Here is a 25,567-nt window from a genome sequence, read left to right on the forward strand (position 1 = left end):
ACTCTAAAGTGAAAACAGATATGTAAACTTTGGTTACGGAAATGGATTCAGGAGTAAATCCCAGTGCTATTTGATACCCCACATGACCCCTTGCCATTTATCATATTTGACCACGATTCAATATGGCGCCTTTCAAGATGGAGAGCATGCACTAGAAGTATTCCCACATATAGATGCTCTATTTCGGTTTACAGTGGTGAAGTCAGATATACCAAAAGTTTTTTTTTTTTTTTTTTCATTTTTTGGTAAAAGGGTATTCTTCTACATTGCCTACTGGATTTCAATATGGCGTCGGTGTAGCAGCTCAACGAAACATTTGCGCATCGAGTGAATATTACTACGTTACTTAGCAACTCGAACTGAATCTTGTCACTAATTTTCATCAAAATTCAGCTCTCACAGTTTATGGACCTTCCTCGTAAGTTGATTTGGAGCTCCCGACGACTTTTATGTTTAGCCTCCCTAGTACACCTTGGGAGGGAGTAACATACAAAGTGATCGAAAAAGACCGATATTAGTGTAGTTCATTGTTTAGGGGTGCTCAGATGAATAGCAACACTTTCGATGCCGTTTAAGTTCACCCCCACTAATGTTGGCTGATTGGAAGGGGAGGGGGAATAGTGACATTAAAAAAAATCAAAAACGATCAATATTAGTATCGAATTCATAGTTTTCAGGGTCTCTAAGTTGATTGCTGACACTCCTTATACCATTTAAATCTATGTTTAATTTCCATTAGCGCCACTGGAGTGGTGAGAAGGGGTTGGCATACGAAAATAATCAAAAATACCGATGCTAGTATCGAATTCATAGTCCTCGATGTTGCTGAGATTAATAATTAAAATCCTGATAGTATTGAAGTACAAGTTCAGCCCGCATCGGTATAAGAAGTGAAAAATAAAATGTCATAAATGACTGAGATTAGTGTCGAATCCACAGTTTGGGTTCATCAAGCTATTAGATTACAATTGTGATGATGTTTGATCCCAAGTTCAGGGATGAACGATTGGGAATTTACAGTGGCAGCGTCAAAGACGTTGCTCGCACATCTATAAATATTTGGAAGTATGTATATGAATGTATATTTCAGCGCAACTCTGGAACGTCTGGAGCACATTTAACCAAACTTGGTAGACATACGATTTTCAATCTTGAAGGAAAAAAAAAAAAAAAAAAAAAAAAAAAAAAAAAAAAAAAAAAAAAAAAAACCGTGGTAGTAAGGGATCTCAAGTGACATGTAAAAACAATGCAAAATGACTGATATTAGTGTGTAATCCATAGTTTTATGGGTCGCTGAAATGAATAGTAATGCTCCTGATTGTGTTGGAGTCTAAGTTCACCATCATCGGCGGTGAGTGAAGGGAGGGGACGTGAAAAGTGATTTTTTTTGCCAGATCCATAGTTTTTGTGGTTGGGAAAACGTCTGACCCATTTTCAATGACTTTTCGAAGGTAGTTAGTACTCACTTTAAGCTGGGCTTTTTATTCATATCAATATGATTAAAAGCATGTTTTGTGGGATTACGGTGTTTCAATATTTATATTGAAAGTAGAATATCTTCTGTATTTTTCATTAAACTTTTATTGAAATAAATATTCTAAGGGGAGGGGAATTCAAACAAATTAACCATAGACCTATTCTCCCTGTGCGAAGAGTGAACATTTCTTCTATACATAGATAGATAGATGGATAGATATATTAGTATGTATATGTGCGCGGGTTAGTAAAATCTGTTGAGTACATAAAACTATAAATCCGACTTTTTGCGTGAACATTAAAGAAAATCTGAATAATTGAAATAGAATTCAAATCTTTTTTATTACGAAAGGAAATTGTTGATCTGCTCAGGTGATAAAGTTCTTTAAATACATGTGTTCTGCTGTGTTCCAAATTTAAGTTCTTTGGCGCAGTCAATGTTAATTCCATAATACGCTCTAGTAGTGTTTATATGTGAACTGTACCAGAAACATGCCGAAAGTTTTTACATATTAAAATCCAAATAGCGTTGCCGTGCTGAAATCTAACACGTTAAAAAGCGTATGACCTCTACTGGTGAAAGGCATAACTGCAAGGCTCCAGGTTTATTTGTTTGAAAATTAGAGGGCTGGAAGTGTAGGTTAGTTCCAACCTATTAATCGTTAACAATAGAGCTCGAGCGACATGATATGCATGCAATGAATTTTACGATTACAAGTACGGTTTAACACAAGAGCAGCAGAGCAGTTTAGAAAAGTGTTTCGGGGACTTTGCTCCTTCATGTGCCCCTTTTTAGTTTTTAATTGGTGCGCGGCCGACAAAGTCTGACAGATCAGCCTCGCTTTGGGCGTCTCAGACGCAGTTACGGATAAAAAAGTCACATCAGTTTTATATATATATATAATTTAAAAAAAAACGCTGTATCACATACATGGAAATCTAGTCAATCTTGAAGATTGGATCAATTATAGCCCAGTCCATAATGAAAGATTATCTCGGTCTTTCCAAGTATTGCAGTGGCTGGGTCCCACATGTTCTTACACCTCAAGAAAAAGAAGACTGCGCAGAGTGTGCTGCTATACGCTTAAAAGATTTTTCGCAGGAGCAAAGTAAAGACGTTTATAATTTCATAACAGGTGACGAAACGGATTTACAACTATGAGCTTGAAACGAAGTAGAGTCGACAGTATGGTATTTCCAAAATGAAACTTCACCTTCGAAAGCTAAATGAGCACGGAGCGTGGGTAAAGTTAAGGTCGATTTTTTTTCTAAGATCGGCCATGTAGCAACTATACAGTTAGATGATCAACGAACAGTGACAGCAAAATAGTACGATACTTTGTCTTCGAAGCTTGGAGAACTGGCCACCTACAGTCTCCACTCTTTCGTTTTTTTTTTTTTTCATCACGTCAATGCACGGTCACACATAGCAGTAAAAACTTCAGAATTTCTACAGGAAACTGGAGTCCGCATGCCACCGCATCAGGCTTATTCTCTAGACTTAGCTCCGTGAGACACTGTCTTCTACCAAAAACTCAAGAAAGAACTTCGAGGAAGCCGCTTTCAAACAAGTGAAGACGCTATCGCAGAGTATAATAATAACTAGAGACCGGATGTTTAGGCATTAAAAACTTGGAAAATAGGCAGGCAAATAGGCACTTAAAATTTAAGAAATAGACAGTGAAATAGGCACTAAAATGTAACTCGAAATAATGGAGATAAATACTCAATAGAATTTAAAAAAGTAAATTCAAGTCACAGATAATGTTGAAAAAATATAGAAACATATCTGTTTGTTAATATCTTCTTTTATTGTATATATAAAAACGAACACGTGTACCAAATGTGCGAATAAAAACGAAGCTTGAGATGTATTCAATGTATATTTGGTAAATACATTCTCTACAGCAGTTTATCACTACACATAACAGTCCAAATTTTATACACTATAAGTACACACACCAGTCCAAAGTTTTGCAGCACCTTATCAGTGCACATAGCAGTCCAAAGTTTTACGACATCTTATCACTACAATCAACACTTATATTTCTAGAAAGAGACAATCTTTTCTTGAAATACTAAATTATATATTTTCCCCCAATAAAGTCTTATTTTGAAGAAAATGCATAGAATAGGCAGCATTAGGCACTAAAGCAATTATTTACGCAGGAATGGGCGAAATAGGCAAAATAAGCAAAATAAAATTGGCTTAAATTGAAACTATAACACCCCATATAAACGTTATTTTTGATCATATCTTTAAAATTAAAGAATAGGCATTTTGCTTAACATCCGGGCTCTAATAATAACAAATATTTGATATTCCATAAAACCGAATTTTTAAAATTATTTGTCTTACGGTTTTTAAGAATGGAAAAGTGTATAGATACTCGTGTAGACTATTTTGAGAAACTGTAAAAGGTATAATGTAAATAAATTGATTTTGCAAAGAGTATCTAAAAACTTTTGGCATACCGCTGGCGTATAGTCATCTCGTATCTTCTTTCACCCTAATTAACTAATTACATTATTAACTCTTCAACGAATCTGTGAATTTTTGAGGACGACTCCTACGAATTGTGGTAAACTTGGCTCGCAACCACTCAGTTAAAATTAAGGATCCTAAAATGTTCGAATCCGGGCCAACATTCACTATAAAAGAGCGCAGGAACTTTTTAATTCGGGTAACTTAGATCCCTTCTCCGCGGTTTCAACGTTATTTCTTTACTTGTGTCAGCGTTAAAGTAGCAAGAACTGAAACTTCCCAATAAATGGAATCAATGCAACAAGATCTAAAATAGTTTCTTTCTAACTGCTTTCACTGAAACGCAACTGCGTGATCGTGAGTCCTTAATGAATAAACTGAACTCTAATAATCTTTGGAGCTGCCAGATTTTAATTGATAATCAAGATAACTGAACTTAAATCTGAAATCAGTTCCTCTCAGGTGCAGGTGTTTCAATTAGGTGCTAGGATGAATTCTTAAAGTGCAGAAAGCTAACAAACGGAAAAGATCTGTTGCAGAGTGATGATATTAAAAGATGAATCATAAATTGAAGTAGGGAGACAGTTATATATCACGCTAAACCAAAACACACAAGAGACCAGCTATACTGTTTTATATTATTTAATTTGCAAAGGATGTTGGATTTGATAGCCGGTAGGGCCACAAGTGTTTCCAAGTGTTCTCCCTCTGGACAGAACACCCGTCATCATCCCATTATTCGAACAATAAATTCGTGTGCTAAGCACTGGTTGTTTCGCTATTTAATGCAAATTTGCAAGTGTCCGTATTGGATAATCGGCTACTTTGTCCTACACGCTAGAAATTCATTTATTTCAATAATTATCAACTGGAGTGCCATGACACATTAGTAAGGCTGGATGACAGAGTGTGGTCGCCGGCTCATTTAATTAAAATAATTTTGAAGAGATATTCACATTAAATGATCCGGGGACCCACAAACCCTCACAACAAGTGAAAATTTCACCGTTGTCGGCCAAGGTAGCTAACAGCAGGAATACGCTTTCTAATTACTTACTTAAAACGCAGGTAAAACACATGTGAGAAAAGCTACAGCTAAAGGCATGCGATTCAAGCAGGTGGATGGACGAAAACAATTGAATATAAACGACAATTTTTATTAGGCTGATGGCCTCAATATTTAAATATACAATTTAATATGTTTATATTTCAAAGTATTTAAGTAAATATTTGTCCACTGTTCAGAATAGTAGGATACTTATGAAGTTTAGTTTGCCGTCCAGCAACCGTCCTATTCTTCTTTCTTGATTAGGAGCTCACTACTGCTCCTGCCTGCTCCAGCAACCGTCGAGTTCGAAGTGGACGAGCCTCTCTTGCTGCCTTCCGAGTATGTCCGCTTCGTAGGCTCGCCGACTGGACATCAGTGTTGCAAACCCTTTGGGTGACGTCACCTGTAGAGTTCTGTGGGAGGGGACTACCACAAGAGCTACGAATTTCAAGAAATTAATTGCTTGTGGTCAGCTGATCTAACATGAGCACATCGCTGAAAGTTCTCGTGGTGTAGCTAGATTTTCTACCACGGAAATATTTCTGAAGACTATTGGCGTAAAATAGCAGAAAAACTCTTGAACTCTTCTGAGAATACTGCTTTGGAAACTTCTCTCTGAGAAGTTGTGATGATTCGTCAGGGTTACTTGTGAGCCTGGAAACAATGTTAAGGGCGTTAGAGGTGTCGCAAAACAAAATGGGATTAGAACCACTGCTTGGTTTTACTCCAAAGTTCGGATATTGAACACCAAATCTAATCATGATGTTCCTGAAATATTCTGTGCTGTGTGTAGTTAAGGTATTATCCTGAAAAACGTCAATCAAAATGACAGGCAGCGAGTAATAGTAATTCCGAGACGTTAGGGTCAGGACACGACGGTTTGCCGTTTTAATTGTATACTCGGGTAAAAATGTATCTAACCGTGGATCTGTTATATACTTCATTACAGTTTATTTTAACTTCACCATTGCTTAATTTATCACAGAATTATTGATCATGTTTGTCATATTTCTTCGATATTTTTCGCTATAAGTGTATTCATTTTTCCATCTCTTTATGTAATGAAACGTAATGGCATAAGGACATTTAGACCTGAAGATTAGTATTTTATTTCTAAAGAACAAATAATTGTAAACAAAGACGTTTCCAGACGTCTAGTTCCAGAAACAAAGACGATGGAAGCCAATGTGCTGACCACACACCAAATAACTAATACATCTAGTTGATCGTAACAGTTTATGAATTATAATGGAAGTGAACTTAATTTAGTTTTCACCTGTAGAAATATTCGTTGTTTTTATTTATAGAAAAATTTAGAACGATCTTTATGCCTGTAAAATCCTACTTCATCCTCTTCACTTGACCAAAATAAATAAATAATAATAATAAAAAAAATCACATCTAAAGATGTAATCATATTTTTTCTTGAGAAAAAGCAGAAAGGCTGTTACTCACCGCCGCAAAAATATGTAGCAGAATTTATTTTACATTAACAGGTAGCGCTTTCGGAAGATGCAACTTCCTTCTTCAGCCTGTGGTAGACAGCAAAAAGGATAATAAAACCATAAAGGAAGGTTAAAAAATGGTTGAAAGTTTAGGATATGTAAAAAACAAATCTTCTGTCAAACATTAAAACACACGGGAATAGAAACTCACTGACATTGTACATTGCTGTTCTCTGTTTTCTGTTCTTGCTTTCCAAATGGTGAAAGTAAGTAGTGAAAAGGTTAATCCAAATGATATTTATTTCTCTTCTATCCAGGTTAAGTGAGGGCTTTTCTTTGTGAATATAATATGATTCTTTAATATTTCGTTCCGCTGCTGTTTTTGCTTTTTCAATTAAACATGATTCCACGATATGATGGTTATAATCTCTAAGATGCGTTGCTAAACCGATAACTGGTGCGGATTCCGCGATTTCGAGGTACGAACGTGCTCAGTTATTCTAGTACAAATGTTTCTTTTTGTTTGACCTAGATATATACTTTATTACACTGATATTTCACCCGATAGACGCCACTGCTTTGTAAAGGGTACCTGGAAGGCACTGAATTTAGAAACAAAACTTACGACCTAGTAACAGTAGAGGCATGATTTGCAGGAAAAACCTTATCATCATGGGGTAGAATTGCTGCACGATCGCTGTATCAATTGTGCCAACCTGAAAGGAAACTACGTTGAATAAACTGCTATTACTGTTGGTATCACGCTTTCATTTCGAGGCCGAAAAACTTATCTAATTCCTTTCGTAGTCATATCTGGCACGCACAACATAGAAAAGTGTAGTAAGAAAGTCGAGAAATACTACTGATTAGCAGAAGAAATCACATGAGTATTGAAACAGAAAAAGGTGATAATAGTATTACTAACAATACCTATAACTGGCGTAATACAGAACATGATTCGAAACTGCAATGGTTCAATGGTAGTGCGCTCATCTCTGGCGCGTGGGATCCCTGGTTCGATCCCAGCTCTGTCAAGTGGGCTTTGTGGTGGAAAAACACCAACAACAGTGTACGGATTTTGTTGGGGTTCTTCGTTTTCCTCACACTTTCAACATTTCACCACTACTATCTATCTCATCATCACCCTTTCCCTTAGCCTCGGTGCATAATTGTGGGATGTTAAATTAAAATAATAATAAGTATAATAATAAAAAAAAATATGATTCAAGCAGAGCCTTCAGTTTCTATATCTGGCATACAATGCAAAGACATGTTCACCTGGCAGTTAAGTATCTGTCGAATCGTCAGAATACTCATCAACCATCCAGAAGAATAGAATAGTCAACTAATAAAAGAATGTATGCGACCTTGCAATCACATTAAAGCATATATTCCATTAATAATAATAGTAATAAACCTATGAATAGGTACCTTAAACCTATCAACTTAAACTTACTAATAAGCACGAATAGGTATCCCTGAAATCGCATCCCGTAATATTACTTTACTTGATGCAATAGTATTTTAAATTTACTGACCTTATTGATTTCACAAAACTTACATAAAAAAGCTAGTAAATTCTATACATTTTTATTCATTTGAACTCTGTGATTCTTTACCTATTAACAATAGTCGAACGTGATTGATAACACCAGCTAAATGTTGACAAACTCTTACTCGCTCCTCTTCCGCCCAATGAGCTGTTGGTTGCGTTACTCCTGCCTGATATTTGGCCCAGTTTAGAACTGCTCTCCATACATCTTCTTCCTCCAAGGCTAACTGTTGTAACAACAGAAACAAGGTTAACATATTATTTCCATATATATATATATAAAGGTGTATAAAGTAAAATATTAACTAAAATTACAGCATATGACTAGCGCTACAGCCTACTGGCGGCTGTGGTAGAGCAGATGGAACTCGCTCAACTGGATGATGTATTGTCAGAGCATCGGGTCCCAAAGCCGGTTTCTCGAGTCTTAGAAACCTAGTTCGCAACCACTTAATTCAAGTGTCTCCTGAAGCGAGATGAAGTTAAGTCAAAAATGAAAATTCTATGTTCACACTAGACTTTGGTACCAAATGCACCAGCTATGCCTGTATAAAATTCATTATGCTTCAGTTGTGTGGTGTGTGTACAGTATTAAAAATTTAACAATAACGATAAATGCTTAAACGTACCGTCTACTATCATGACCACGTTGTCTGATCTTTGCAGTAAGTTCTAATATTGGAATGCATTTATAAATAAGACATCATCTGAAATATATTTTAACTTTTACTTTTTTCATAAATCAGGGACTTGCTGCCAAACAATGAGATATCACAAAAAAGAAAAAAATTCATGTAAAAAACAAGGCTTGATTCAATTTTAACGGACGCCTGTTCTGATAATTATTTACGAAGCACATACAAAACAGGTTTGCAAACATTGATGAAGTTAAGTGTGCGCAAGAGCATGCCCTAATAAATCTGTGCTTCCACCAGAGGAATCGCCCAAGTACAGTTGCAGTAGAAAGGTAATACAAAATTCCAACAAATGTGGTGAGATTTGTTATAGATTTCTGAACGCCAAAGGAGAGAATGCAGCTGACATCCATCAGAAATTGTGTGTCATTTACCGTTCGACAATAATGAGTGAAAGGAAGGTCAGGCAATGGTGCAGAGGGTGTCGGTAAGGGCATTCAAATGTTCATGATGATGAGAGTAGCAGATGGAACATGCTAACGAGAAAGTACGATCTAATCGCTGATTCACAATAATTTAAGTCTACAAAAAGTTTCCAAAAGTGTTTGCGAAATCAGTGCATCGAATTGATGTCTGATATAATTCTTGAGGGCTTCTTGGACTCAAGACGAACAATTAGAGCAGAGGTGTATTGCCAAACACTGAATAATATGCGAAGTGCCATCCAGAATTGGTGGAGAGAAATGCTACGCTCTGGAAGTCTTCTGATCCACGATAACGCCCACTCACACACAGTTGCTCGTACTGTTGAGACAATTCAAAGATTTCGATGGGAACTATTTAATCATCTCCTTTACAACCCGGGCCCTGCCTCCAGCGATTTCTTTCTTTTTCTTTATCTGATAAAAGTGTTTAAAGACACTGAAACGCCTAAGGCATCAGTTTTATACTGGCTGCACTCTCAGGGGGGCAGATTTTTATACAGAGGGTATACGGAAGCTTGCCCCACGCTACCGGAAATGACTGGAGATTCATGGTGATTACTCGAAAAATAGCCAAGGTATGTACTTATATATCATTCTTTTTACATATGATTTCGTATCCATGTCTAAGGTAACACTTTATACACAATGGAAAAAATGAACTTGGAAGGAAATAATTAACTAAATTATCTTTAAGTTGCTGAATTTTTACTTTGGTAAACTGCAAAAGAATTACATCTGCCTTTTCGAAATGCTGACTTCTCACTAAGTTCAAGTAACCAATAAGATCCAAATTAGTCCTTAACAGCTATCACAGAAACCCCAAAGAAATAATCGAAGTTCATACTTACGCTTCAACATATCCGAGGAAGTGATTCTCATAGCAACTATCTTAATGTACTCTTTTTTAGGCAATGTAAGTTCTTAGAACTTCAAATACTAATGTTTGCCAGCTTCATACTATATAACCATTTTGATCTTTTACAATTTCAAGTGTGACTTTTAATATTTACATGGCAACTAGGCTATACAAGAAAAGACCTAAAGTTTAAAGTTGCATTTGAACCAGTTTAATACGTTCAATGATCTCCCAACAGGAAACAATGTAGAGCCTCAAGCATCAAATGCGCGCATGCCATTCATTAGATCAAAGAAGTAGCCTGTTTTCACATCAACTTTTTCCATCTATCTATCTGTGTATACATAGGATCAAGCGAACGTATGTCCGAACTTCAGGACGTGTTTCCTCTACGGACAGGCAACGAAGAAGTACTGACCGCACTGTTTCGGATATACACAGGGTGAACAAGACACGGCTCAAGCCACAGCGTATAAAAATAGACGTGAACCTACGATTTACTATGATGGCAAAGTTAGCATAAGTACCTTTGGTGTAGGAGACCCGGGTTCGATTCTCGCGGGAGCTCATGTGGTTTCGATTCCAGGTTAATCTGTAGGTTCACGTTTCATGTAGCCTTGCTGCTGAAGGGGACGCCAAAGTTAAATCAAATCAAATCAAAACTATGGTGAAAAAGAGTCATCTGAGTACCGTAGGAATAATTATGGTAGGCAGGTGGAATGACACCAATGAACACTAGGAACAACATTTAATTAATGCTACCTTGGAAACCACATAAGACTCTCGCGAGGAGGTAGTAACATGATCCTACATTGGGCATTGCGTTACTAGAGGAAGTATTCAAGATGACGATCATCTGGACTATTCAAAATCATTCCTGTCAGGCTTCAGGAAAGATGAGCGTTCTGCCATCTAGTAAGCATATTCTCGAACACTGTGGATCTCCAGAAAGATGCGGTTTCACATATATTGACATAGACTATTTTGCTCTCTGTCTTCGAGGATTTGTCTATTGAAGTTTGGAAATATCTTTGCATACCACCCTGTATATACACTTCTATACAGACGACATGCAAAGGGAAGCTGCAGTGACTCAGTGATAGAGCGCGAATTTCTGGTGTGTGTGGTCCCTGGGTCCATCCCAGCTCGTGCTAAGTGCGCTTTGTGATGAACAAGGACACTGTGGATAGGTTTTCTCTGAGTTCTCTAGTTTCCTCCAATTTTCTTTGTTCGTCCATTTCGTTCATCATCATCATTATCACTTCCCTTAACCGCGAAATATTCGACGCTCCACCACGATGATATGTAGTGCGACCGTTCCCATACCGTATATCACCGTCTAAGCCACATCCATCAAAATGGACGCCAGTGAAGCTACTACCACCAGTGTTGTCCGAAATTGAAACAATGATGGCGTGTGGTATCGCCAACTGGTTCCGTATGTCCCAGCAAAAAATTATCATGTAATTCAAAAATATTACGTCTCAAGGTGGTGTATAAAGCAAATATTCACACACTGAAGGCCAGGGATATCATATAACAAAGAAACAACTGCAGAAAGATGTATTAGTGTCACCTGGTAGAAAGAAGGTGGAGTTCGTGGTTAACGTAGACAATGTGCGAAACATCTGGTCAATTGTAGAAAGGATCGAGCAATCATGTACAGAAGTGTCAATGCAAAATAATGAAGCAATTTAGTTCGACAGTGCATCGAAAGTTATTCACCCAGTCACATGGCTGTGGCTGGATTTTGCTACAAAAAACCTTATAGATATGTCGCGTTGCGAACAATGTTAAAATCAATCTTGCGAATTATCAAGAACACGGTTTTCACACATATTTTCAAGGAAATCCATACACTGTAGAGAGTGAACACCAACCTTGTGGAACTATATAAGAACAAGGCGTAAAATCATACAGTCAAATTATTAACATTTATTTATGGCATTTTCACATTGGTGGAAGCTAGGGCCAGGTTTCATGTATTCCATTCGCCGATATCCGATGCTAGGCCAATGATCTACTGTGACTTTGGACTTACGAAACACTGTTTTTCCTCTCAATAATTGCGCACACTTTCCGGCCTCTGAAAAGCGTCTGAGCAGGAGTGGAATACACCTTCCAAAAAGCCTTCTCCAATGGAAAGTGTGCTATTGGACAATCGTCAAGAGTGCATAAAACACAATCAGTAGTGAAACGGTGGACAGTCATATGTGAGTGAACACTTCAGTCATATATATGGAAGCATAACAGTTTCTGTACAACTATACAACAACTTAACCACAGAATTAAAAATAACATAAAATAAAATAAAATAAATATCAAAAACAACGCAACGTAATTTAACGAAAGAGGATGTAACATTCGCGGGATAGCCACGATGGCTCAGTGGCAAAGCGCTCCCTCTGACGCGTGGCGTTCCTTGTTCGAGCTCAGCTTCCAGCAGCGGGCTTTATAGTTGACAAACACCGTGTATGTCCGTTTCCTGGGGATTCCCTCGTTTCTTCTCACTTTCGTCATTCCAGCATTACCATCAATTATCTCCCTTAGATTCGGTACATACTCATGGAATGTTAAAAAAAAAAAAAAAAAAAAAAAAAATCGCGTAATGCTTCATCAGACAAGAAGAAAAAAAAATAAACGGAAAAAGGAATATTATAGAAAAGAGAAATCTATAAAGCACTGTAACGCCAGATGATATTTTTTATTCTATTTTATTTTATTTATTTATTTTATTTTATTTTTTTTGCTAGCTGTTTCTCATGCCTAGTTTGAGATTTCTTTGTTCCAACCATGAAGTTTATACAGCCACGTGTACATGGACAAGAAGCATGTTTAAAAAAAAAAAAACCTATTAATACATAAGTAAATACTTTAGCTACTTTTCGACGTAGTCACCATGAAACTCCAGACATTTCCGGTAGCGAGGCACAAGCTTTCGTATACCCTATGTTTAAAAATATGTAATCTGAGAGTACAGTCAGTCCAGTAGTTCATTCTCATTGAAATGCTTCGATTCAAGTCACTTTTTCAGACGAAGAATAAGAAAGAAATTGGTAGAGGCAAAGTCGGAACTGTAAGGAGGATGATTAAATAGTTCCTATCGAAATTTTCGAACTATCTTAACAGTACGAATATGTGGATGAGTGTTGTCATGGTTCAGAAGAATTTCAGAGCATATCATTTTTCTCCGGCGATTCTAGATGGCACGTCGCAGATTATTCAGTGTTTGGCAGTACACATCTGCTGTAAATTACTCGTCTTGGTTTCGAGAATTCTACTAGAATCACATTCTTTTGGTCCCAAAACGTGGTTGCCATGATTTTGTGAACTGAAGGTGTTTATTTGAATTTCTTCACTTTAGAAGAACCAGAGTGTTGCAACTGCATTGACTGTTGCATCGACTTCCCAGTGGCATAGGATATCCAGGTTTCATCTCCCGTCACTATGTGAGGAAAGAGGTCTTCCCATTCCCCCCCCCCTTCCCCCCGCCATTTGGCTAAAAATCACGTACAGCTGTCATTCTTTGCTCTTTGTAAGCGTCTGTCAGCATTTTTGGAACGAACTTAGCACACAGTTTGTGATAACCCAATTTGTATTTTGATGCATTGTTTGCTTCTACACTTCTGGGAACTCTTCGGTGAGTTCAATTATTGTGAACCAACAATGGATCGCACTTTTTCGTTAACATGTTCCACAAGATTGTCCATCTCAATATTAGGCCTTCTGCTACGCTCATCGTCATGAACATTTGAACGCCCCTCCCGAAACTCTCTGCACCATTGCCTGATCTTTCCTTTATTCATTACTGTCGGTTCGTAAATTCTGTACGTACAATTTCCGACGGATGTCAGCTGCATTCTGTCCTTTGGCGGTCAGAAATCGTATGACAGATATCACTTCACATTTGACGAATTTTGTATTACGGCAGCCATTTCACCTTATTCCTACTCGCACATACACAATTCATTTGGACAATTTTATCTCTGTTGCGAGCACAGAATACTAGGGCTCCTGCACATTCTCAACTTCATCAATTCTGCCAACCTCGCGTAAGAAAATATCTGCTCTTTTTCTTGAAATGGGCCTCGTATAAATTTTGTACATTATTATTTCATTACGTACACACACGTTAATTTATACACTCATAATCCGAGTTTTCTTTCATAAAAACAGACATGGTGATGTTACTTACGACTTCTGAACTGATGGAATAATATACACATATGATTAAGTCTCACAGTCACTTATCAAATTTTAAAAGGTAACACTTCAAGTCCTGCGTTCAAGACGCAATAAGCTTTATTTTAACTTACGAAAAGTTATTAGTTCTCACTTCTTCGTTGTTTACGTATGCACGAAACAGATTTACTACTCGTCTAACGTGTCCTCATAAACAAATAGCATGTGCTTGGATTAATGCATTAATGAACACACTTTTGTTGTGTGGTAGTGTAATGTCCCCAGCGGAAATCATTTGACACCGCTGTCAAACAAACATAAATCTAAGATTTTAGGGAATATTTTAGTCTATGAAATTTGAAGAAAATTGAACCACCTCTTGTGTCAGTTCTTACTTATATTCACAAAAGAAACTATTTCTTCTTAATTCACTAATAAGAGTCAAATACTTACGTGATCAGACGATATAAGCTTTACCAAAGCATCTTTTGGTAAATTTAGGAAGGAATTCGTCTTAACACATTCTGCAGCATTTTCTCCGATATATAAAATGCATCTATCAACAAATGATTTCGCAGCTTTCCCACCTAAAAGAGAAGGGATTATTTTAAAAACTACGAAAGCAGCACAATAACGAGTAATTTAATTCTTTGCATATACATCACACACGATATTATGCATTCCATTAAAACTGAGAAATAATTTAGGATGAGAAAACAGGAAAAGGTGACGGTGGCTCAGTGGTCGAACGTTTTTTTTTATAGGCCGCGATTTTACTTTTCCGGTTAATAGATGCAACTACATTGTATCCTGTAAAGAATGCATAGCTAAACAAAGTCACTCATTTCCCCTATATTATTTTAAATATCTCCTATAGGATGGATCTTATTTTGGTTGAGTCCTTGTTCCTGACGTATCCATCTTCAAACTTATGTGAAGCAAAGGCTATCACAAGAACTAACAAATCTGTGTCTTCATCCATGAAGATTGCTCCAAGCCCCCCTCCCCTCGCCTATAGTAACGGTTGATATGCTCATTGCATCAGAATCTATTTTAGATGGAAGCATATTGCTTCCTGCTGCTTGCAAATGACGCACAAAAGGGAGATGCGTCGAATTTTGCTATTGCTGTTTGAGAAAAATTCAGTCTGTCTCAGAGTGATATAAATAAAACCTTTAACTTCTATTTCCACATGGAAAGCTTTTCCTGATTGACGCAATGATCCTCGTCATTTCTGCCTATATCTTCACCCTCTTACCAAATATTACGAGGGCGTGTCCATAATAATGTGTAATGACGTATGTGTATACTATTGACGTTTATTTATTTATTTGCCTCAACAGGTAGAGAAGTTCTTACAGAGACATTTATATATTTACATAAATATAGACGGAATTGTCCAGAAGTTCTAAACTCATGATTTTACAACTAGTTGAACTTTTCTACGAAGATGTCGTGTACACCATTAAAATAATATGAATTAAATTATTGTAAGATTTAGCATTAGAGTAAAACAATATATAGGTGATTTCGAATTAAGAAATCCTCCCTTCGATTATAAAATCATAAATTCAAGAGGGCATCACCTTCTATAGATACCTAATAAATAACCAATGTAGCTATATTTCAGTTATTTTGAAAATATAAATTGTTACAAACGTCTATTTATATTGACTGGAAACTGATGCAGAAGTGATAAAACTCTCAAAATAGGCGATCATATTTCACAACTATACAGCACAACAAACAGGAACGTACGCAGGGGGTGGGTCCTCGGGGTCCAGACCCCCCAAAATTACGACTTTCGTGTAAATTTAGTCTAATTTTAGGAGGAATTTTAGTATAAAATAAATACCCTCATATTGAGTTTGGACCCCTCTCGAAATAAATTCCTGCATACGCTACTGACAACAAGCATAATTATAATTTTTATATACGAGTACATAAAGTTTCGATTATTAAACAAAATTCGCGAAGACAAAAGAATTCGGACTGAACAATAAGTCTCAGTACTTTCAGTCGACATTTATTTCCTTCGTGGATATAGTTTTGCGAATATTGATTCTAGATATTTGAAAATATTCACCTTATCGAAAATAATATTTGATATTTTAACGTATCCATAATTTGCTGTGTTATGGTCATGACCAATTTTCATGTATTTAATCTTCTTGGTATTTACTTTTAAACACATGTACCATCCGGCATTTAAAGTACTTTTAAACACATGTACCATCCGGCATTTAAAGTGAAGTTGATAGAATGTCTGAATTTCTTTCTAATATTTCTATTGTCCTCATATCATATCATATACCAGATTTACATCGTCAGCATACAACATAGCGTGGTAAGTATCTTTCAGCTCTATGCTCTGATTGCTATATTTAATTCTCCTTATAGAGTAATCCAGAACAAAAATGAATAATAACGGCAAAAATATTTTCCCTGTTTCAGGTTATTCTCGACACGAAAGCTCGTGGACAAGCATTTTCCTATTCGGACTTTACTTTGAGATTCATTTAAACACATCTTAAATAATTTAACTAGGATTTTCAGTATACTAAATCAAGTAAGAATGTTGTACAATGTTTTCCTCCTAATCGAATCGTAGGTCTTTCTGAAATCAATACATAACTGATGTACCGGGATACTGAATCCACATTTCTTCTCAGGAATGGTAACTATCTGGTCCATAGTTAATCGAGTTCACCTAAATCCTCACTGATAATCTTCAATAATTTATCTGCGTAGGGAGTCAATCTTGCAAACAGAATATATTAATCAACACATATTCGGAAGAAGTTTGGGGAATGGCTGATTCTGATTGTATTTCCTTCTCTGATATCTGGAAAACTAGTAGAACTTTTCTGGCACCCACAATTTTTCTTCTATTATATGTAACTTTTAGAAACCGGTCATTCACTTTACGTTTTGCGAATTACTATTTTAGGTTCATCCCTGCTCTCCTGCTGTCAGAAGGGCATGGCTGATACATTATCGGAAAAGTGTGATGAAATACAGATATTTGTGTCAATTGTCCTCTACTGCAAGAAGAGAAAGAAACTAAAAATAATTTTTAAAAATTGATATATTTAGAATTTGCCAGAAGGTGGCTACACTGCAGATAACGATGCAGCAATAAAACTTCGTCCACAAATACGCTATATCGTATTTAGAAATTAGAAAGATCGACATTATACATTTTTTTTTTCTTTTATAAAGCAATATTCAATAAGCCTTGATGAATTTTAAAATTTTGGAGTCTCACGCCACAGTATGGCATTTGTTTGCTCCACTTCTATTCCTGTTCTAATTGTTACAAAGCCATGAGCCGAAAACTTTGGGAATACAGATATTTTATAGGGGAAACATGTGTACCCATTGTAACTTATTTGTTAAAGAAGACTAATTTAAAAAAAAAATTAAAATTCGCTATATACAGCGTAAAATGTACACCCATGTCCAAAACGATTGTCGCGTAACTATAACTGTCTTTTTGTAAGAATATAATTTGATAATGATTTTGCAGAATACTTTTAATACTGATACTATATGTATAATCGGAAAATGTATATTTGTGGTAAATTTCACAGGAATAGAATTATAAATACGAAAATTAGGATGACTAAAACAAAATGTTGATAAATGGAAAAGAAAGTTTTATTTTTATTTTATTGTTCTTATTTACTGCTCTTTTGCCAGAAATTTGCCACATACATGTCTTTGTTGATGATACACATACTAACATTATACGAAATGACGGGTGAATTCGTTATCTGATTATATTTCTACAACAACATATTTATTAGACATGCGATAATAATTTTGGACATGAGTGTACGTAGAAAAAAAAGCAATTGTCTCTCATACAATAAATATGGGAACGAAAAGCATATTACCTATTAGGATATTTCATCTCTATTATTGATGCTAGATATTATTATTGTGAATCTTTTGAGTACAAGATAGAGGTCTCAAAAATGACCTCTATCACTTATGTAGCACATGCGCGCTGCTTTCTCAAGTTCTAGGTGACGTTAGCAGTATTACCCGTGATCCTAACAGTAACAGCTATTGTTGTGAGATGCAGTTGTATTTTGCGTGAGTGCTTTTTCATAGGAGCATAATAAATAAATAAATAAATAAATAAAAATAAAAAGGCAGATCTTGCAAATATTCACCTGAGAGTTTTTATTATATGTGTGCGTCATTTGTTCTAAACAGAGGACATATTGGAAGAACAGTTAAAAACAGCTTACAGACTGTCCTTTGACTGCCAAGTTGGTGACCAAGATAAAGATTGGGCACCTCACGTTTCTTGTAAAACGTGCGAGGTCAATTTATCAATATGGTTTCATGATAAAAACATAAAATGGCATTTGGCGTCCCTGGAATTTGGCAAGAACAAACCAATTATTATAATGACTGTTATTTTTGTACGGTAGATGTGTCTGAGTATTCCTGGAATAATAAACGTAAAATATCTTATTCAATCTGTCATGAGACCTGTGCTTCATGACGACAGTATGTCTATCCCAAGTGTACCAACTGACCCGGTACTTGTTGAAAAAGAGGTTACAGCAGCATCAGAAGATTTTAGCTTAGTGTAATCTGATGTAGATTTTATTTCCAAATTTTCAGTTACTTCATATCGCGTACAACAACAAGAGCTACATGATTTAAAATTCACAGAAGATGCTGAACTTCTAGCATCGAGGTTGCAAGAATCGGGATTCTTAGATGAGAACACAAATGTGACTTTCTACAGAAATCGACACAAATAACTGTCTGCGTATTTTTAGACGAAGGATTCAATGTGTGTTTGTGTGGACATTGACGGATTAATGATGGCAGTGTTTCGAACATAAACCTGAAGAATGGTGTTCGATCATGGATAAATCTAAGTACAGTCTTACAGCTGTTCTCTTACATAATGGGAATCAAAAACCATCTATCCCATTGGCACATGCTGTTGGACTTGAGGAAACTTAAGAACTTAGGGAAAAGTATGGCAAAGATAATGAATGCAATTCAGTATAAACAATACAAGTGGAAAATTTATTCAGAGTTGAAAGTTATTGCTTTGAATCTTGGCTTACAGAGTGGCTACACCAAACATTGTTGCTTTCTGTGTTTATGAAACAGTCGAGCCACTGATAAACATTAGAAAACAAAGAAATGACCAGAAAGACAAGCATTCATTTCAGGACAAACGTAAAACATGATTCTCTAGTTGATCCTCAGAATGTACTTTTGTCACCTCTTCATATAAAGCTAGGTCTTATGAAGGCATTCGTCAAGGGAATGGACAAGGAAAGTGATGGCTTCGAATCCTTGCGACAAGTGTTTTCACGAGTATAGGATGCCAAATTTTATATATATATATAAAGTATTTGTTGGAAAGGCCGCATGGTTATCATTCAAGAGTGTTGTTATAGGTCTTTTTTTTTAGGAAAAAAAAAGTTAAAGACTATGAAAAGCTCGTGTGTGATCTGATACAAAACTATAAACTGTTGGGCTGTAGAATGTCCCTGAAACTTCACTTTTTACACTCGTACCTCAATTTCTTCTCCGAGAACAGTAGTAGTGAGAACAATGCGAATTGTTTCATCAAGAGATCTCACAAATAGAACAATGTTACGAAGGTAGATGGGGTCCGGTCATGATGGGGGACAATTATTGGTTACTTGAGAGAGAAATCAAAACAGTGTATAAGAGAAAATCTCAATTCGCAACTACGAAGCCTTCCAAATAATGGGAACAGTAAAATCTGTAAATTTACAACTGTGACACCATTCGTCATGTAATCTCTTTCATATTTAAACACTAGTAAATGTTTTATGTTGATATAAGGTTGAAATTAGTAAATATTTTTAGCTACACTTTTATCCATCTTTATAGTATTATCTGTATTATATCTACATTCTATATAGTAACATATTTGTATTATATAGTAACATATTTGTGAGACTCATACCATTTGGTTAAAGAAACCAGAATCAAAACTCATTGTGCAATTTCCAGTTTGTAGTTTAGTGGACAATTGTTAAACTCTGATTGTGTGACTTGTAGAACACCCTTTATAACACAAAAATAACACTTATTATCTCTTATTTCGTAAGTTGTAAGAGTTACATTAATATACTGTTCTTTAACTTAAATAGATAGCTGTATTGTATATTTACTATATTGTGATTTTGATCTTTTATTAACCACAAAAGAACTGACAATATCGTTAAATGATCTATATGTACTTAATTTCCACTTAAACTTTGTATTCAACACATGTTGCTTTAAAATAATGACTTTTCCTGAACACTAAATGTCGGGATAAATATATGATGTAACTTCATTTTTAACCTATAAACTACGGGATATTTTGTTTTCAAAATACCCTGTTTCTTGTCTTAACTACGGATATTTCGATTTCGAAATGGTACTACAATAACTTTTGTAACACGTTTTGTTTCATGTGTCTTCGCTAAATAGAAGTGAAGAAATAGACGAGCTGATAGCTCAGTTGGGGTGAATCGATGGCTCATCCCAACCAAGCCGGCTCGAGCATTTCGCTCCGTTGAACTGAGCCGAGCAAGTTTACATCACTACCCAGGCTGAGCTTCTGTTTGGGTTCAAAAATTCGACCGTGCAGGTCTCAGCCTTGATGGTAAGAACTAAAGTATATACTTAAATTGGTGCTAACGACATTTGAGGCCTCGTTATAAAATCCTTTGTCGTCTCGTTATTGAGACGAAACGAGATTCAAGCAGTGTCCCCTCTCGTGAACAATACTAAAAGTATTGCATTTTATCGCTTACACTTCTCATGGCTTTCGCTTTCCAGTTTAATCATGCCATGATTTTACAAAGAGCTGAACGAGAGAGCCATTTATCAAACTCGACTCAACTTGAAACTCGACCTAAAAAACAGCGACTCGGTTCGGAAGTCGACTCGAGAAAATTACATTTGACTCGACTCGGAACTAGATTCGAATTCGAGTCGAGTCGAGTTTTAGCTCTACTCGTACCCATTCCTAGAATGTTATTTCTAACGTTGAATTAAAGAAGTGACGAAGTTTACAACAGAAATTCTTGCTCCTCTCTTCCTCGGCCGGATTATATTGGAGGGGCGAAGACCCCACCTCTAAATATTGGGGGGCCAAAAGTGTCCTGCCCCCCCAAGTCGGCGCCTATGCTTACAGCCCGTTTTCTTCATATCAAAACTAACTTAAGATGGTCCAACCTAACGTAATTAAAAATGTCCAAAATAATACCGGGAAAAAATGTAAAAACTGAACAAAATTGTTGGAACCATGTATCACAGTAATGTCAATGCACTTCTGCTAAAATAACTAGGAACTACCCTTATGATATGTATTATCCGACACAGCAGCAGCCGTATTTCTTCTTTCTGCACTTTTTTTTTTTTTTAAATTTTAGTTTGCAACGGGGGTCATCTCATGCACTTAATCCCCAAAATGTGCACCGACTTGGGCTATATTACATATACTTATACTGTATGTAATCCACAACTTCCCATGTCCAAGACAGATCCTCCACTTGGTAACTTACTTTTGAGGTCTTCGTTTAAATCTCTCAACAATTTATGGTTCACATTCCATTGATATTTGAATTATCTTAGTTTCATCCAATTCCATTATGCCTTCTTTAAATCCTTGAAGTAAGTCAAGAGCAGTGGACCAGCCTAAAATCACTGAAGTTAGGTAGCGTGTATTATCTTTCTCTTCAACGCTATCCCAATACCGCACATGTATGTCCATCTGTTGTTTCTGGGAGACTTTATTTAATGACTCGTCAAATTCTACTTTTTTTTTTTTTTTTTTTTTTTTTTTTTTTTTTTTTTTTTTTTTTTTTTTTTTTTTTTGAAAAAGTTCATGTTTGAAAAAAGGTGCAATACCATACGTTATTACCAGGGCCCGGATCTTGACGACCTAAAATTTTCTAAAAAGTGACCTATGAAATGACAGTAAAATTCCTGTAAAATGACCCTAAAAATCACAAAAATTGACCTTAAAACTTGCGTTTTCTTAAACGTTTATTTCATTAAATATTGACAATTTTTAATATCCATTGGATTTATAATTAACATTTCTACTCATATTAAAAAAAAAAAGTTTCAGTTAGTTGATCATTTATTTCTATTGATCGGTCCATTGTACGGCATTGTAGGTCCTAAGTATTGAAAGCGTCAATTCATTTCCGAGTTGAAACTAAGAAGCACTCTTAAACAATAAAAGTTCCCAAGTGTACACTACATGAGAATAATAGATAAAAACCTGTTTAAAATCTGTGTACGCTTTCTAATCCATTTTTAGTTATTCACGTGATCACATTCTTTGTGATCAACAACCCAAAACTATCTATTTGGCCACCTACCAACCCCCACCTTTCGTTAACCAGCTACAGCTTAGTTTTCATTAGCGTGTTAAGAATGCAGTTTTTCCACCCCAATAGTCAGGAAGCAAGAAAAGAGATTATTCAACTTAGTCTTTTCCACATCCGTAAACCGTTTTCATTTAAAGATTTCCTTATGAGGAAGAAAGAGAATAAAAAGACCATAAGTGACCTAAAAATCACCTTAAAATATTTTAAAAAATGACCTGAAATTTCGAAACGGCAAAAAGTAACCAAAAGTTAACCCTAAAAAACTATATTTTTAGAACCTAGAGTTGATGGATAACGTTTTTATTTGAACTTGCCTTGTCCTATGCGTAACAGAAAAAAGTTGACTTGTCAACAAGATCCGGGCCCTGGTTATTACATATCCTATTTTATCCCGCTGCAGTTGCACTGTCCGGAAACATAGACAAATCACTACCACTTGTACGTAACGAAGAATGGCTCTACCCATTCTCATTACACTCTGCTGACACCACAAAACTTCAGCTTTAGTCACACAATTGTTAAGAAGAAATAAGTCTAATCCACGGGAAGAAGTACTGGTAGGCTTACTCTGTCCAGGATTTGCTGTAGAAGAAGCTTCCTTTCTTTCTTCCTTCTGAAATTCCGATACTGTTGAAGCTTCACTTGTAACACTGACACTTTTGGGATCGGTTTCCACAGTTTGTTCATTTTCTTGAACTTTCTTTTCTTGTTCGAAAAAGCAATGTAACGCTGCTGAATTACGTACACCATCAATTTTTTTTCTGTTTGTGTCACCACTCATGTGGCTTGTAAGAGCTCTACGGCCCATGTTGCTCAAATTAAAAGTTTTTTATTTATTATTATTATTATTATTATTATTATTATTTTCCAGACTTTGCAGTAAGCTTTGGTGTTATCGGGCACTTTTTGGATCCAACAACGAAATGAAGGATCATTTAACCAATCAGACTGAAATAAAGTATGTTTAGACATTATGACACAAATGTTTTATAACTGCAATCACTAAAAGTTAATTTTATTACTAAACGCAAACAGAAATTATGCTACTCGATGAAAACTTAACTAATGAACACTAACCAACCTCATCTCGAAACAACAAAGAAACAGTCCCGCTGGATAACAAGTGAAAGCTACGTAGCATAATTCCTACGTTCGAAGTTATTCGATTACTCATCACGGAGATTTTGCAAAGGAAATTTTTCGATTTCTACCGAAAAGTCTATCGGATATAGTCCGACTTGACAGAAGATCTACCAGCCACAATTGGCGCCTCCGAATTGGTCCTCCGTTCAGCTAGATCAACCATCTCAGTCGGTATCCAACGTTTGGGGTGACCTAATTCAGCAGGAACGGTTTGATATATTCATTATTGTTTTTATTTAAAATGAGAAGCAATGTAAAACGACTGTAATTAGTAAACGGTGGGAGTAAGATGACTAGTTAAAAGTTATAATTACTGGTTTAATTATAACTTAAGGAATGGGCTATTTATAGGGCCAGTCCTACAATGTGTGGATAACTTTATCCACCTAATAAGTTAGGAAGATTTCGCGGCAGTAACAATCATTTTACACACAAGCTACACACTAGTACTGTGATCAGTGGGTGCATCGCGTAATTATATCAGGTTGTGGAGAGATAACAAGAGGTGGTAGGACTGGCCCTCCCGAGAGATTTTTATCGGTACCTTTAAAAATGTTTTGAAAATACTTCAAAAGTAATGATTTCAGCAAATATGTAAAATGGATGCCTCTTTTAGGCGCGGACCGCAACACACCTGACCTCTGCTGTCAGAAACAGTAATAAAAACAAAAGAATATCAGTTGCAATTCGGATACGTAGAGTAACGGCATAATCGAGTGACAACAGCGGAAGGGTGCTACGCGACTTGACGGAGGATGTTTTCGGAAGAGCCCATTAGCATAGACCTCGGTGGAATTTGAAATGACTTTGATAGAACCGGATCTATCAGGTGGACAGTTCGATAGAAATCGAAAATTCCTCTAGCTCCCTCTCCCCCTTTTCATTATAAGCATATCTCTAGTTCTATCAAGTAGATTACCTGGTAGAAGCGTTTTTAAATACACGTTAGCGATACACAGAGGGAGGACTCTTTTTAGGCTTTTCTTTTTCCAGCAAACGAAATTTACATTGCACAAACATTCGATTTTAGACTAAATTTCCCTGACTTTTCCCGAAGTTCATAATTTCCTGACTTTTTCCAGGTTTTCTCGGTCACTCGCCACCATGTGCACATTAAACGTCTATTTTCAAATCATGCAGCGGCACCTCAAAGTGTTCCCTTGAATTAGTCTGTTGACCAACAGCGTATGTTCTGAGAGTGCAGGTACCGGCTAAGACGAAACCATGCTTCGTCTGTCATGAAGTAAAGATTTGGATCCAGATAACCATCAACCATATGCATAAGTAACCATTCGCAATAGTGTTGTCGCTGTGCGTAATCCGCAGGTTGTAATGTTTGTATGACCCTTACTTTGTACGCTCGCATGTGTAACTGCTTCAACACGTTCACTTTATGTTTAGTTGGGAGGATAGAAGTCTAGTTGATTTCCGTGAACTTCTTACCATAGTCTCTTGTACATGTTCCATATTTTCCGGCGAACAAACTGGCTTTGCACGGGTACGTTTGGCGTTAGTGACTGAACCTGCTGCTCTAAATTTAGTGCTCAATTTCTGCACAACACTGTTTCTGGATGTTTTATCGTGAACCCTTCATTTACGTTTTAAACGATTTACCAAGTTTGAATAATAAACATTCTTTGTTCGATTGAAAAAGGCATTCTGCAGAACTGTATTCACACACACACATAAAAAGCTTCAAACTGACTACTGACAACGCAGTACTGGTTACTAACAGCCACTTGACATCATGTGAACCCGCTTGATCGCTGCAGTAACGTAAAGAAATAATAACTCAGAAAGCTGCAAATTTCACAGGTTCTGTAGGTGCCTCTTTTATTCTCTTTTATCTTGGCTATAA

At 36.3% G+C, this 25,567-nt stretch overlaps 1 protein-coding gene across 2 annotated transcripts in view; it reads right to left on the bottom strand.

The window, feature by feature from the left end:
• The window catches only part of LOC145675453 (serine-enriched protein), a 765,040-nt gene that overhangs the window by 69,035 nt on the left and 670,438 nt on the right, over positions 1 to 25,567 (bottom strand). For both annotated transcript variants that reach the window (XM_081745877.1, XM_081745876.1), the window contains exons 5-6: positions 14,618 to 14,751; positions 8,074 to 8,233 (exon numbers count right to left, since the gene is read on the bottom strand). In XM_081745877.1, the coding sequence (XP_081602003.1) occupies positions 8,074 to 8,233; positions 14,618 to 14,751 (294 nt within the window). The remainder of the gene's footprint in view (positions 1 to 8,073; positions 8,234 to 14,617; positions 14,752 to 25,567) is intronic.

Source organism: Thermobia domestica, chromosome 18, assembly GCF_964235325.1.
Source record: "Thermobia domestica chromosome 18, izTheDome1.hap1.1, whole genome shotgun sequence".
NCBI lineage: Eukaryota > Metazoa > Arthropoda > Insecta > Zygentoma > Lepismatidae > Thermobia > Thermobia domestica.